The 13224-nt window shown below is 42.0% G+C and overlaps 1 protein-coding gene across 1 annotated transcript; it reads right to left on the reverse strand.

Annotated features, from left to right (window-relative positions):
- Nucleotides 1–1990: 1990 nt before the first annotated feature.
- fgf8a (fibroblast growth factor 8a) lies at nucleotides 1991–9312 on the reverse strand. Its single transcript, XM_030440910.1, has 5 exons — nucleotides 8414–9312; nucleotides 8267–8303; nucleotides 7193–7373; nucleotides 5319–5425; nucleotides 1991–3186 (listed from the first exon to the last, which is right to left on the reverse strand). Exons 1-5 carry the CDS (start codon nucleotides 8443–8445, stop codon nucleotides 2902–2904), a joined length of 642 nt encoding a protein of 213 aa, XP_030296770.1. The 5' UTR covers nucleotides 8446–9312; the 3' UTR covers nucleotides 1991–2901.
- Between the last annotated feature and the right edge of the window lie 3912 nt (nucleotides 9313–13224).

Raw genomic sequence — 13224 nt, forward strand, 5'->3', positions numbered from 1 at the left:
AGCAGCTCCAGTGAGGGGACACCCCATCCATCCTCTTGCACCTCTTCAAGCACAACAAGCACAGAAACAAAAAAACAACACAGAAAATGACTGACTTGTAACATCAACTCCAAGCCTCTGGTCAAAAAAGCTCAAAAGTGGCTTTACTTTTCAAGGACACTTAAAAAAACCTACCTCTCTGCTTAAATGCTCAAAGGTTTTTATCACTGTTCCGTAGAGAGTGTGCTGATATACTGTAATACAACATGGTATGCAAACTACACTGAAGCAGATAAGAAAACTCCTCAGAGACATTAAACACATGTCAGAAAATATCTGGACTGAACCTGCCTGTACTGAATGATATTTTCAGACCACGCTGCCTCTGCAGTGCCAGCAGCATTCTGAAGGACGACACCCACCCAAGAGCTATCACTAAACTGAACCCTAATAAACATTGCCCCCCGTTCACATATACTTGTATTTTTGATTTATTAATAAGAGCTGTGTGTGTGTATGTGGTTGTGTGTGTGTGTGTGTGTGTGTGTGCGTGTGTAGGTGTGTGTGTGTGTGTGTGTGTGAAATGTGTTATTTTGGAACTGCATAGTATATTTTGTTGTACAAATGTGTGCCATGAAAATATAGGCATTCTGTTCTATTCTGGTATATAAATATACTTATGAATACAAATGGGTTACTTATATCCTTTACATTGTTATTAAACAGAACAGAGAAGTATTTATACTTTACCTTGGTTACTGACCTGCTATAGAGTCTAATAATAGTCAGTCATCCATGGATCAAAGGGTTTGGGGCTTGATTCTCAGCTCCTCCTATCCACATAGAATCACAGAAGTGTTGTAATGCAAGTTACTGGAATACGTTTTCAGTGCACCATTCAGAGCTATTCAGCATGTTTATTCGCTTTTTTTGTAAAACTGAAAAGTTGGTATCAATGTGTCAGGATGTAGGCTGGTAAGCCTCGCTTAGTGTAAAGACTGAGAACAGAGATCTGTTCTAAAAATGATATGTAAAATCAACTGTTTGTATTTTAAGGGGGAGTTACATGTTGGAACTATTTCCTGCTCAGCACCGGAAGGGTAACGTTGAAAATATAAGAGGTTTGCTTGCACATCCAGTCCAAAAAAAAGCAGGTGCTGGTTTCATAGTGAGCAAAAAATGAAACATGAACACAAAAAAAGAACGGCTTGCACACTGCAGGGCTGCAGTATCTACTTATTTAATGCCGCGAGTCGTGATTATTCAATATTCAATACCAAGCAACATTGCTTGTCATTTATACAGACAGTTTCATCAAACTGTCAAGCCAGACAAGAAATGGCATAGTTATTGTTGAGGACAAGCAATTCACATGTACTCTCCAGTAGCTTGATTGTGAATTGTCTAACTTTAAGTTTTTCAATTCAAATTTTCTCCATATTGTATTGAATGTGCACATATGTACAGATCATTGGTCATTAGTGGCGTCATTTGTAGTCACAAATATTTACAAATTAAATCTTGGTGTTTAAATCCAAGCAGCTCATTTAGATGAGATAAACTGTGGTTGGACAACTGTCATTTATTTATTTCAGACTTTGCTGGTACAAACATTGCGTATCTATTATATCACAAAACCTAAAATATTAAACAGATTTTAGCAATTAACATCTGTTAACCATGGTTTTTTTGTCCGAATGTGAGCAGATTGCAACATGATGTGAAAAATGAGACCTTATCCATAACTCTCAGTCACGTGTACAATCCTGTGGACGATTTGTTTAGGTTGTTTAATGCTGCTGGACTGTGGATTTCTTCATTAAGGACTGTGAGGGATTTTCTGCTACAGTCCAGACTTTTTTATTTCCTCTCCACCTTACAGGCTTGCTACAGGTACTATCACGCTAATGGTAAACTAAAATGTATTTACACACAGCTTAGTAAATAGGCTATGAACGATGATAAGGCTGATTTGTAAACGTGCCAGGGTTTCACAGATGGGTCCATAGCAAACATTTATCAAACAAGAGTTTAATATCAGTATTTAATATACATGTATTACACATTTTAAATAAATATTCCATCCTTAAAATTATTTTACACATCCTCAAATAAAAATATATTTATATATGTATAAAAACAGACATTCAGGGGCAACAAGGACACAAGAGGGTGAGCGGTAGTTGGTGTGTCGAGGGGTTCCTTACACTTCAATGCACTTTGTACAAATCAACATTACAGTCAGAACAGGAAACCTGTGATTATCAAGTGTAGCTGCCACATTGTTCCATCAGATGCTATTAAAGCTCTGTTGTTTGAATTGTGTGTATAAAATACAGAAGGATCCAAGACAGGATACAGTATCTAGCAAAAAACCTAAACACTGCAGTGTTGCCATCACGCGCTTATTCAATGTTTACTGAACCCCAACGCTCTCCAACGCAGTGTGTGACAGTTTGTGACTCTGAACGCAGTGTTCCCTGGCAGTGCGGTCAATCAGGGCCCTTCAAGTCTCCTTGAGCAGCAGGCAAGAGTCCAAAAATTGACTCCACTGGTCAAATTGAAACAAACAAAAACAACAGCACAATGCACTCTACTAAGATGTCCCCGGTAAGTAAGACAATGAGTTATGTGCATCTAAAAACAAACTTACAAACAAAACTATTTGTTTTTTTCTTTTTACACAGGTCAGTACTAAGTCTGGAGTAAAAAAATAGATTTCTCATGGTTTTTTTTTTGTCTATGAACAGCTTTTTCTTTTACTTTGAGAAAAATAGAAATCAAACAACACATTAAGATATAGTAATGCTCAGTATAAAAGATGTCTCAAGAGGTTCTTTTGGAGAGTGCGTCAGCTGCTGGTTAATCAGTCAGTCTTTCAGTTTCTCCTCTTTCTCTCTGTCTTTTCTATCTTCCTCCTCCTCAGCGCCCTGACGAGTATTGCGTACGTTTAGTCCTTTGACTGAAGGGGTAGTGGATGAAGTCGAATGGGCGGTGGTGGCTTGAATGGGCGGGCTGCTGCCCCTTCGGCAGCCTCTTCATGAAATGGACCTCGCGTTGGTGCTGGCGTGTCCGCGAGCCCTTCCTTGGCCGCCCACGGCGTGTGAAGGCCATATACCAGCTCTCGTAGCGGGCATTCCTCAGTGCTGTATAGTTGTTCTCCAGGACGATCTCGGTGAAGATACAGTCACGGCCTTGTCCATTTTTCTGCAGACACACAGACACACAGAAAAACAGTCAGTGGGAATGCTCAAAGAAGACTTCTTGATGGAGAATTACAGATGGGAAATATCAGATGTATAAAGATTCCCCTGTGCAGCCTGCCTCCTGCATGCTGCTCACGCACGAACGCACGCACGCACGCACACACGCACGCACGCACGCATACACACAGCCCTCCCCTCATACATGAAGCATATGCTACAGTCATTACAGATCAGAGAGAGGGGGATGACAGTAAGCAATGACTCTTCTCCCCCTTCAGAAAACATAAAGCAGCCCTTATGGTGTCAAGGGCTGCAGGACAGATCCTCAAGCCATGAAGCCTTAATCAGCCCCTCATTGTCACTTTCACCCCTGGTTTGATCTCCTGTTGCATTTGTGGTCAAACTGAATCGGCCCGGTCTGCTTAGATTAAAAATCAATCGATAAATCCTTAAATATACCTAACAAGTCCTCTGCTGTGATCAGCTAAGGGCCTGTTAAATCAGGGTGCTGACTATTGAGTCGACAGTGCAGGGTGGTGATGAGGAGGTAAAATGAAGGATGGGTGTGTGACCTCCAGTTGGTGACATCAAGATCAAACATTATACAGTTTGCATCAGTGATACCATGACACCATTGACACAGTGCTGGCCTACTGTAACAAGCACCCACCTTTTTGGACAAAACTGCGCCTTAATAATAGTCATGATACTCCCCTGTGCACATACATACACCCGAAGACACACTTTTTGTTCATTCTTTCTCCGTACAAGACACACAAACACACACACACACACACACACACACACACTGGGGCCAGGGCAGGCTGTGACTGGGCTGGTAGCTAGGGGCAGATGGTGTACGTGGCGGGGTGCTGGGTGGGTGGAGGGGAGTGTGTGTGTGTGTGTGTGTGTGTGTGTTGGGGGGGGGGGGGGGGGGGGACTGTTTATTAGCCATCATAGTGACAGAGAGTGGGGCACTGAGATGGCCTGAAACAAGCACCTTCACTCACATAACAGCAGCATCAGCCCACATACACCTGAACCCAAAGCCTTGAATTGCACAACTCCTGTTTTGCGAAACAAAAATCATGTAAGGCTTCCTCGTAACTGTTATAAGTGTCGATTAGCCTCAAAACGCTCCTGTAATCCTGGTAATAGAAGCATGAACGAAACACCTTACATTATATAGCTGGTCAAGACAGCAAACATCATGCTAGATATATAGCATTATCTTCCACCATAATGATCTAAAGATAGCCAAAGCAGTGGATTTGAAGATGAGATCTGGAATTATTCTTTAAGTTTCATATTGTCAGCAAATCCCACAAAAACACCCAAACCAGAAATGGGTTACTTCTCTACGTCTGTGCAGGTGCCAGCCCCTTGTTTTGAGGTTTGTGCTTTAGTCTTTTACAAAGGCTCAGTAAAGTAAACAGCTGGTCACTGTAGTTTTCAACAAATGTCACACAAGCAGGAGGAAACTGTGGATTTGTTGGGGACTATTTTCAGCTGTGGACTACACATATACATTTGGTAAGAGGAATGAGCAATATTAGGGTTTGGTTATCCTTGTTAGTATGATCATTTCATTGTGAGCTTTGATCTTTTCAAGGGATGTGTTGAGACTAGAAACATTTAGAATATCACGAAAGCTGAACTAGAACTATATGTAAGAAGTAATGAAGAGAAGGCTGTGCAGTGGTAATGCGCAATCATCCACCACTTTAAAATGTTATGGTCACAGGGAAAGTAGTACCAGCTAGTTCAAAATGATATTTATTTGCTCTGTTAAATGTGAACCTCACCAACTCTGAACAGGAATCTCCTGGATTTGGTTGCAAATCGTCGTAAATTACTCTGATGCTTCTAAAACATCTCATTTTTTTTCACCTTTTGACAAATGTAATCCAAGATGTTTGCAAGGAATACCAGAACTGGTGGCATACCAGAGGCTTTCATTTATATTTATATTTATATTTCTCTGTGCTCAACAATACAACTTCTGCTCGCAAGAGTTCGCTTTAAGCTTCTCCTAAAGAATCAGCCAGCCGTTGACATTTTGACCTCAGCTACAATACAACTGCAAACCTTTTGGCTCTGCCTCTGTTGGCTGAGGTCAACATTTCTCCTCACCTTGCCGATGAGCTTCCCCCTCTTGTTCATGCAGATGTAGAAGCCCGTCTCAGCTCCCTTGATGCGCACTCGGCTCCCAAACGTGTCTGTTTCCACAATGAGTTTAGCTGTAGAATTTAAACAGAAATACTTTTGTTAGCGACTAGAATGTGGTTTCAGTAAGATGTCTCTCTTTGGTGCCTGTCCTGAATGAATGACTTAACAGTGAACAGAAATTGACATAAAAGCATCGATAGTACACGCTGAAATGCTATAGTGTGTTTCCAAGCATGCATACTCTCTCTCTCTCTCTCTCTCTCTCTCCTCACTCACACACACACACACACACACACACACACCAAAACCTGTGGGACCATTCCTGGGGATTTCTGCTGAAATGCTTGCAAAATGATATAACCACGTGTCTCCTGATTCTTTGAAAGCTAAAGAGACGATCCTGGCAGGCCCATCAAGAATTCCTTTTCAAATAAATCTGCATTGACCTCACACATCAAGGGTTAGGGTCATTTATCTCTATATCCTGAGAAGCACTGAAAGAAACTGGAAATCTGGACAGTTCACAGAGCATGATTTTATAGATCTTTGTGCATTTACGTTGCTGTTCAAGAAGCGAAAATGCAAAGACAGTGTCAGTACATTTTTGAATGGCATTTTGATTGGATATTGATCCAGAACAGTAAAAGCCAATAGCAGATGTTCTGTTTTAATCAACACTGTCTAACAAAAACTGCCCCCCTCTCTTATTTCATACAAAATGACTTCATGTGACCTTAATAGATTCTTGAGACTACACACGTGCGTACAGTTACATCCTGCGACAACTGAGCCGCCTGAACCTCAAATGCAAAAAGTGTATAGGCCGTTCTGGCAGCACAGCTCGACAAGCAGTTCTGAGGCTGAATGTAGAGGGGTTGGAGGTGGGGGTGAAGGGGGGAGAAGGCGCTATGCAGGAAATGTTCAGGAGGTACAAGTAAGATGACTTCTAATGGCTCTTCCAGACCTGCAGGATCTCTGGAGGATCACCTCCAGCACCATGTACAATCCAGCCGACAGTTTCTCTGAGCCTTTTCCCCTTCAGCAGCACAGACCGAGATCACAAACAGTTCAGAGATCTCAATTCAGAGATCACAGCTTTGAGAGAATGCAGATGAGAGTGAACAGGGGGTTCACTCTCATCTGGAAATTTCAGACTGACACAATGAATTGGACTATATTTGACAAATTCTACAATTACACTGATTTGCATTAGAAATATCTCTTGCTGTTGTACTTTTATGAATAGGATAAAAACATCATTATTATAAAATTGTTAAAATGTGCCTTTTCTAAGGTGAGTTACTTTTAATTTATTTTTTACATAAATCTCAGATATTTTCTCTTCAGATCCTCTCGATTTTGCACTGCCGATTTCACTTGTTGAATCACATATGGATATTGGCGTTGAGCCATGTTAGGAAAAAATGCTGGGAATAATTTCAGTAGCAAAGTAAAAAAAAAAGAGGAGCAGAAGAAGAAATTAAATCTGGAAACTACATTGTAAAGAATCATAAAATTAGAAAACAATAATTTAAATCTAAATATTAAATATTTTAGTACACATTTTGTGGCCAGGTTTAGCCGGTTAAAAAAAAAAAAAACCCAAAAGAAAACAGGTGGCGTAAATGGAAAATTAATGTCGCCTAATTATTCTCTGCACTGGTGGGACAGTTCAAGGAAAATAAATGATTTTATGAAAACTAAACCTTAATACAAAATACTAAATTAATACAAAATAAACAAAATTGATCCATTTCCTTTTATCTAGAGCGCCTCGCCGACTTTTCAGTTTAGGCCTAGAACAGAAATGGAAGCGCTGTGTGCGTCGCGTCTCTTACCGTGCACATCTCCATCCTCGGCCATGGCATTGATCTTCTTGTTGGGCAGGACTTGCACGTGCTTGCCGCTGGTCCGGCTGTACAGCTGGTAGATCCGGATCAACCTGCGGCTCACGCGGTCCGTCACTTTGCTCTGCTCGCTTACATGCTGCGTGAAATTAGGCGGGGACTGATTGGTTACCTGTCAGAAATTAGATGTCATCATAATCATCAGTATGTGTACATTTGTCGTTTTTAAATGTTCTTGTTTGATTTAATTTACTGACATTTAAATGTGCAAGGAGACAAAAATCCGGAGAATAGAATAACTGAGACTGAAGCCAATTGTGTGTCTTCTGGTTTATGTAGGAAATGGTTTAAGCACTTAAACACAGAGGTTAAGATATCCTAACGCAACAACAGCTTTGTTGTTGTTTTCTTTCCCCAAATGACAAGCGTTAACAAGTTCCAGGAGAGCTGCTGCCAAATTAAATTAACAGCTTCCGAAAAAGACGCACCGTGTGATTACAGGTTGTGCGCACAGGAGAATACGCGCCACAGCGTGCAGCAAAAAACACTTAATGAACGGGAAAATGTTCCAATTCTTAGTCTTAACGGAGCAAGACGATATATGGGGACAATACATTGTTATTAAGTCTGTCGTTTTTGAAAAAAACAAAACAATCATATATATATATATATATATATTTGTCTTTACACCGCGCTCCGCTGTGATGGAATGACTGCTGCTGACGGAAACATTGGCCCTGCGTACTTTGAACCCCACGACATTTTTCACAAGACTCGCAAGCATTTCCCTCTGCCCCTCTGCCCCGCCTGTGCCCGCGCGTCCCGTGCCAGGGCCGGTATGTTCATCAGCAACCTGCCAGCAGGCCGCGCGCCCCGCCGCACCGTGGGAGCCATCCCATATTTTTCTATCACACAATGTTGCGACGATCCCTCACCTTTCATTCTCTGACTGCCATATGTTAAAAAAAGATTTTGGAAGCGAATCCCACTTTGAGTGCACAAAATAAATGAATAAAAAACACACACACATCATTTCTAGAAAAAGAAATAAAAGCAGTGACATACCTGAGCATAGTAGCAAAATGCAAATACGTGTAGAAACCTGCGGAGAAGAAGAGGAGGAAGACGAATAAGAACATGCGTTAAGTCACTGTGGAGCTGCATGAGGCAACATTACTAACAGTAAATAGTGACGCAGGGACTGGCACTCACAGATAGCTGAATCTGTATGTGATGGGTCGCATGTTGGATGGAGGTGAAAAAGCTCTTCCACTTAATTCTGACCGGGATCCTCTGAGAGCTGCAAAGTCCACCTGATTTATAACAATCAAGTCCAGTCACAAGTCCACGGAAATCCACAGAGAGGTCAGAGGTGTTGACAGAGAGGCTCATGCGCGCACGGCGGACACATTCTTCATCAAACCAATGTCCATCACAGGCACCCTCCTGCTCCGCTCAAACAGCAGTGACAAATAAAACCTCTCATTCAAATGAGGAGTGTTTCTGTCGGAGGGACACACACAGTCTAAGTGCACTTGCAGAAGCGGAGCTGTGCGTTGAGGTTTTGGAAAGGCGCTGCAGGGTTTTGTTTTTCCTTTTAGAACAACTTTGTCCGTGGTGCTGTCAGACTGCTCCTCCTGCTCTGTAATCCCTGTGGTACTCCTTCAGGTGTGTGTGCTGCCGGGCTCGGGCTCCTCACTCTTCTCAAAGTGGCTCGATGCTGCTGCTCCGCTCGGCTGTGACAGGACTGCAGGCAGGACGCTCCTTCTCTCCTCTCTCTGCTCCCATCCCACACCACTCCCGTGTCAGCCTCTCGCTTGGCGCTCGCACACCCCCGGTTAAAATGGCAGGCTGATCTGCAAAGAACAAGCCCCCTTTTTCTGCAGAACAAAAGCGAGCAGCCCCAGCCCCTCTCCTCCCCTCCCTCCCCCGATTTGAAACATCTCTTTACCTGAGGAGCCCTCCACATTTGGTAGGGGGCAGAAGGGGCGAGGAGGAGCCTGGGCCGTCCCCCGCGCACTGCCATCACCACAGCTCTGTAGAGGACACCAAATACAAAACGAGCACATCTCTGCATGAGCATACACACATCTGAGTGTATCAGCTGTTGGTGATGAATGGTCAGCTGTAACCTTGTGACCCTCCTGCTCAGCCCTCCTCTCCTCTTCATTAAAACTCACTCAGTTTTGGGGATGCAGCCGGTGGAGCTGCTCAGTGTTGTGTATTGACAGGGTAAAGTTTGAGACATATTAAAAGGATTACAGGCGATTAGCGCTTTCTAAACACCCCTTCCCTTCAGCTGATAAAGAGCGCTTTATTCTCTCTTTACAGGTTTAACTCCACCACAGAGGAGAACAGTGCTGTAAACACTCACTGACGGCTCTATCACACAGCCACAGACTGGATGGACTGGTGGAAAACAGCAGCTGAAAACGGCAAAGTGAATCATCGCGTCATGCAGCAGACAGCAGTGGTTGAGTATGGTACATTCACACCTCACACGCTGACTTTAAAACATTAATTATCTGCCCCCCCCCCCCCCCCCCCCCCCCCATTATAGCCATCAAACGCGACCATTATCAGTTAGATTTTATTTAATGACTTGACCATTAATTAGTCTGCTCAGTATCGACGTCAGTGAGGACACAGAAACTCAGCGCAGTCTGATTAATAAACAATTTAATGTGTCATTAAATGAACTGTGAAGGCTTGAAATGGCCCACTGAGAACAACACTCAGCTCTGTAGTGTAAAACCAGGTCATTCTGCAGGGTTAAGACTGAAGGTGCAGGCCAAGCTGAAGATGGCTCTTTTATTTAATTTTCTTTCACTAGTAAAGCGTTTCTTTAGGTTGACTTCACAGGCTGCAGAATTATAAGTGAGTGGGTGACAAGACACGTTACTAGTCTCAGCATATCAAACAGGCTAGACCACCAGAGATGGTTTCACTGTCAGCCTGTCATACACAGCTGAGCCACCAGTGGGCGGCCCAGAGGAGGTGATTAGGTGTAGTCTGGCTCAGTTGCCCCCAGTATCCATGCTGGTGTAATATGACAGCATTAAGGACAGGAAGAGTATGAAGTAGGTCAGTGTGTGTAAGACGATGTGCAAAAGGGTGTTGGCAATTGACTTAAACCTGTAATGAATGCTATCGGAGCCAGTGTGTGTGTGTGTGTGTGTGTGCGCGGGAGTGTGTGTGATGAGTGGCAAGTAGCTGCCACTCTGTACCCTGGCTCAGGGCCTGGCTGCCCTCCCCTTAACCCCAGGAGCCCTGCATCCATCAGCAGCCCTACGGGGGGCAAACACCCTTCCCCCTCTGCTCCTACTCTACCTTTCACTCTGCTCCTCCACTCATGACCACAGCATCATCAGTGTGGGCTTATGAAAAACATATTATTTCACATAGAATTAAACATGAATTCATATTTGACAATATTCATGCTAAAGAATCATTTAGACTTTCTGAATTCAGATTTTAGAATTCCTCCAGAATGACATTCTTAATTCTCTATGTAGCATTTGTTCTTCTGTTTTATTGGACATTTTTGAGTATAATGTTAAATATGTTGCATTTTTATATGTTGAATATCTGAATTTTGAACCACCCGTAACAGCTTAACTGTAGCTTAAGCTCACCAGATATGTAACAGCCAACCACTAGGAACACACTAAAAGACTACGCCACATGAAAACAGGATTAGATCTTTACATTTTAAATTTTTATTGAGATCTGCACCAAATTGTAGTCACTCACACCCATACTTGTGCCAGCCATTCTGCAACTTGACATCTATTCCATGTACCCCCCCTGAGGTTTTATTTTAATTTCTTTATGCTTTCAAAAGTTTTTTAAAAGAAAACATTTTAAAACGTGGTTATGGAAACAGGTCTGTTGCTGTTTAGCTTGATTCTATTAAAGGTAGCTGACTTAATTTCGAGTGGCAATAAGCCTCTTGTTGACTTTTGTTCACTCACCAGTCTGTCTCGTCGCAGTCACTCGGTGTGTGTAAGAAAATGACCGAGAACTGTCTACTGAATTGCAGAAAAAGGCAGCTGACTTTACCGGTTTTCCATCATGCTGAATGAGAGCACACTTATCCACGATACCGCCCAGCTACTTATTTTTATTCAAGGGATCCATGACAGGTTTGAAATAGGGGAGGAGTTTCTTGCCATGGAGACTACAATGAGGACAACACAGGAATCAGACCTGTATGACAGATGTCAAGATGGCTGGAGAGGCTGAACCTGAACTAAAATGCTGAACATGATCATTAATGGATCTCCTAACTTGACTGGGAAGAACATCAGGCTCCTGCACAGCCCTAACTCAGATTTTATATTCCTTCACTGCACTATTCATCAGGAATCCCTGTGTAAATGTATGTTGCAACTTGATCATGTCACCAAGACGGGGGTGAAACTTCTGAGATGAGAAGAGAGATAGAGATATTTCTGTCAGAAAAGCTAATGAGTTTGTGGAGTTGCAGGACCCAAACTGGGTGTGTGACTTGACTTTTGGGACAGATGTCCACAGAAGAACACATAAACTTATTTTCTGTTTGTTCAGGAATTTGTTGAGGAAAAGTTCATATTACCCAGGTCTTTTCTTCATTCAGGGTTGCAGGTCTGTTCTGCATTTGGTGCTATAGTTTAAGTCAGTTGCACAAGTGAGAACAGTACAGAAACTAATTTGAGTAAAATGAATGAATATTTCATGAGTATGACGTGCATTTATTCATACTGTCTGTGAAAACATATATTTTCTGCATTTATTGGTGTAAGTATGTCCTCTAATGTAATGTAACACATTTTATTAGTGACCTGTGAAGTAGTAGGCCTACATATCAGATAATTGGCAAGGTACAAGGTATGATGTGTACCAAATTCATGTAGTTTATCATAATTTAGCGTGTGTTAGTGTTTAATGTTTTGATTCAGTTTCCCAATTTGTTCACCTTCGCTTACATTCTGTAAGTCAGAGTGGCCCTGTGGAAAAAGATGTTGCTCACCTCTGGTCTAAGCAGAGAGGGTGTGGTATGCTGTACAGATTGTAGAGCCCCCTGAACCAAACATGTGATATGAGGTATTGGGCTATATAAAAAAACTGACTTAATCTACAACTGTGCTTTGTAATGAAACAAAATAAATGATACATTAGGAAAGTATAAACTGAATGGATGGAAGAGGATTAACCTTTATTGGGAATGATTTATATCGCTGTACATCTATACATATGCTATTTGTCTTTTTCAAACAAGTTCTCATGAATTTTGATATCGCTGATGCAAAGAACTAATACTCAGCTGAGGTTCAAGGCCAACTGGTGACATACTCAACAAGTCAACACAGCGGCACGTGGCATATTGTAGATGGTGGCTGCTCCATCTTATTGCTGAAGGTTCAGGGATAGTTTTATATTCTTCTAAAAATATGCCAAAAATGAACAGGACCTTTGATTTAATTGGTTCAATTTAGAAAACCTAGGTTATTTAACTGAGGTCAGACTGAATTCAATATTAACCTTCACTGTGGTTAGCATTGTTGTCATTATGGAAAGAAACAACCATAACTTACTGTACACATGTAAGAAAGAAAATTTCAATCATGTACGTTTTCTGCAAATACAAAACCAGAGGTGGGCAGTAAGGAGTTACATTTATTCTGTTAAATGTACCTGACTAACTATTTTGGGTAAATTGTACTTTCGGGAGTACTTTTAATGCAGCATACAAACGTGGCCGTGACAGATGAGGACTGGCTGTTTTTTAAGCACAGGTGGTTTTCTTCAGGTCTAAGAAGTAAACACACCTGCATTAAATATCCAATGACGAAACATCACAGGCACGGCATTATCTCCTAATTTACCCTAACCGCCTCTGTAGTCTTGCTGTCTTCATGTGATTGGACAGATTGGGGGGCTCACACCTGATTATGATGGGAGCTGAGATATCTGTACTGGAATGATTGAACTTTAAAGACACTGTCACATGTGGACACTCTTTATAATTACGTTTTGACAGA

This window comes from Sparus aurata, chromosome 15 (genome assembly GCF_900880675.1).
Source record: "Sparus aurata chromosome 15, fSpaAur1.1, whole genome shotgun sequence".
NCBI classification, from domain to species: domain Eukaryota; kingdom Metazoa; phylum Chordata; class Actinopteri; order Spariformes; family Sparidae; genus Sparus; species Sparus aurata.

What these genes read in the sequence shown, in the direction of transcription:
- fgf8a (XM_030440910.1), bottom strand. Translation starts at nt 8,445, where the DNA reads ATGCGACCCATCACATACAGATTCAGCTATCT. An exon ending in CATTTTGCTACTATGCTCAG is followed by an intron (nt 7,374 to 8,266) that starts GTATGTCACTGC and finishes AATTTCTGACAG; the next exon opens with GTAACCAATCAGTCCCCGCC. An exon ending in CGAGGATGGAGATGTGCACG is followed by an intron (nt 5,426 to 7,192) that starts GTAAGAGACGCG and finishes TAAATTCTACAG; the next exon opens with CTAAACTCATTGTGGAAACA.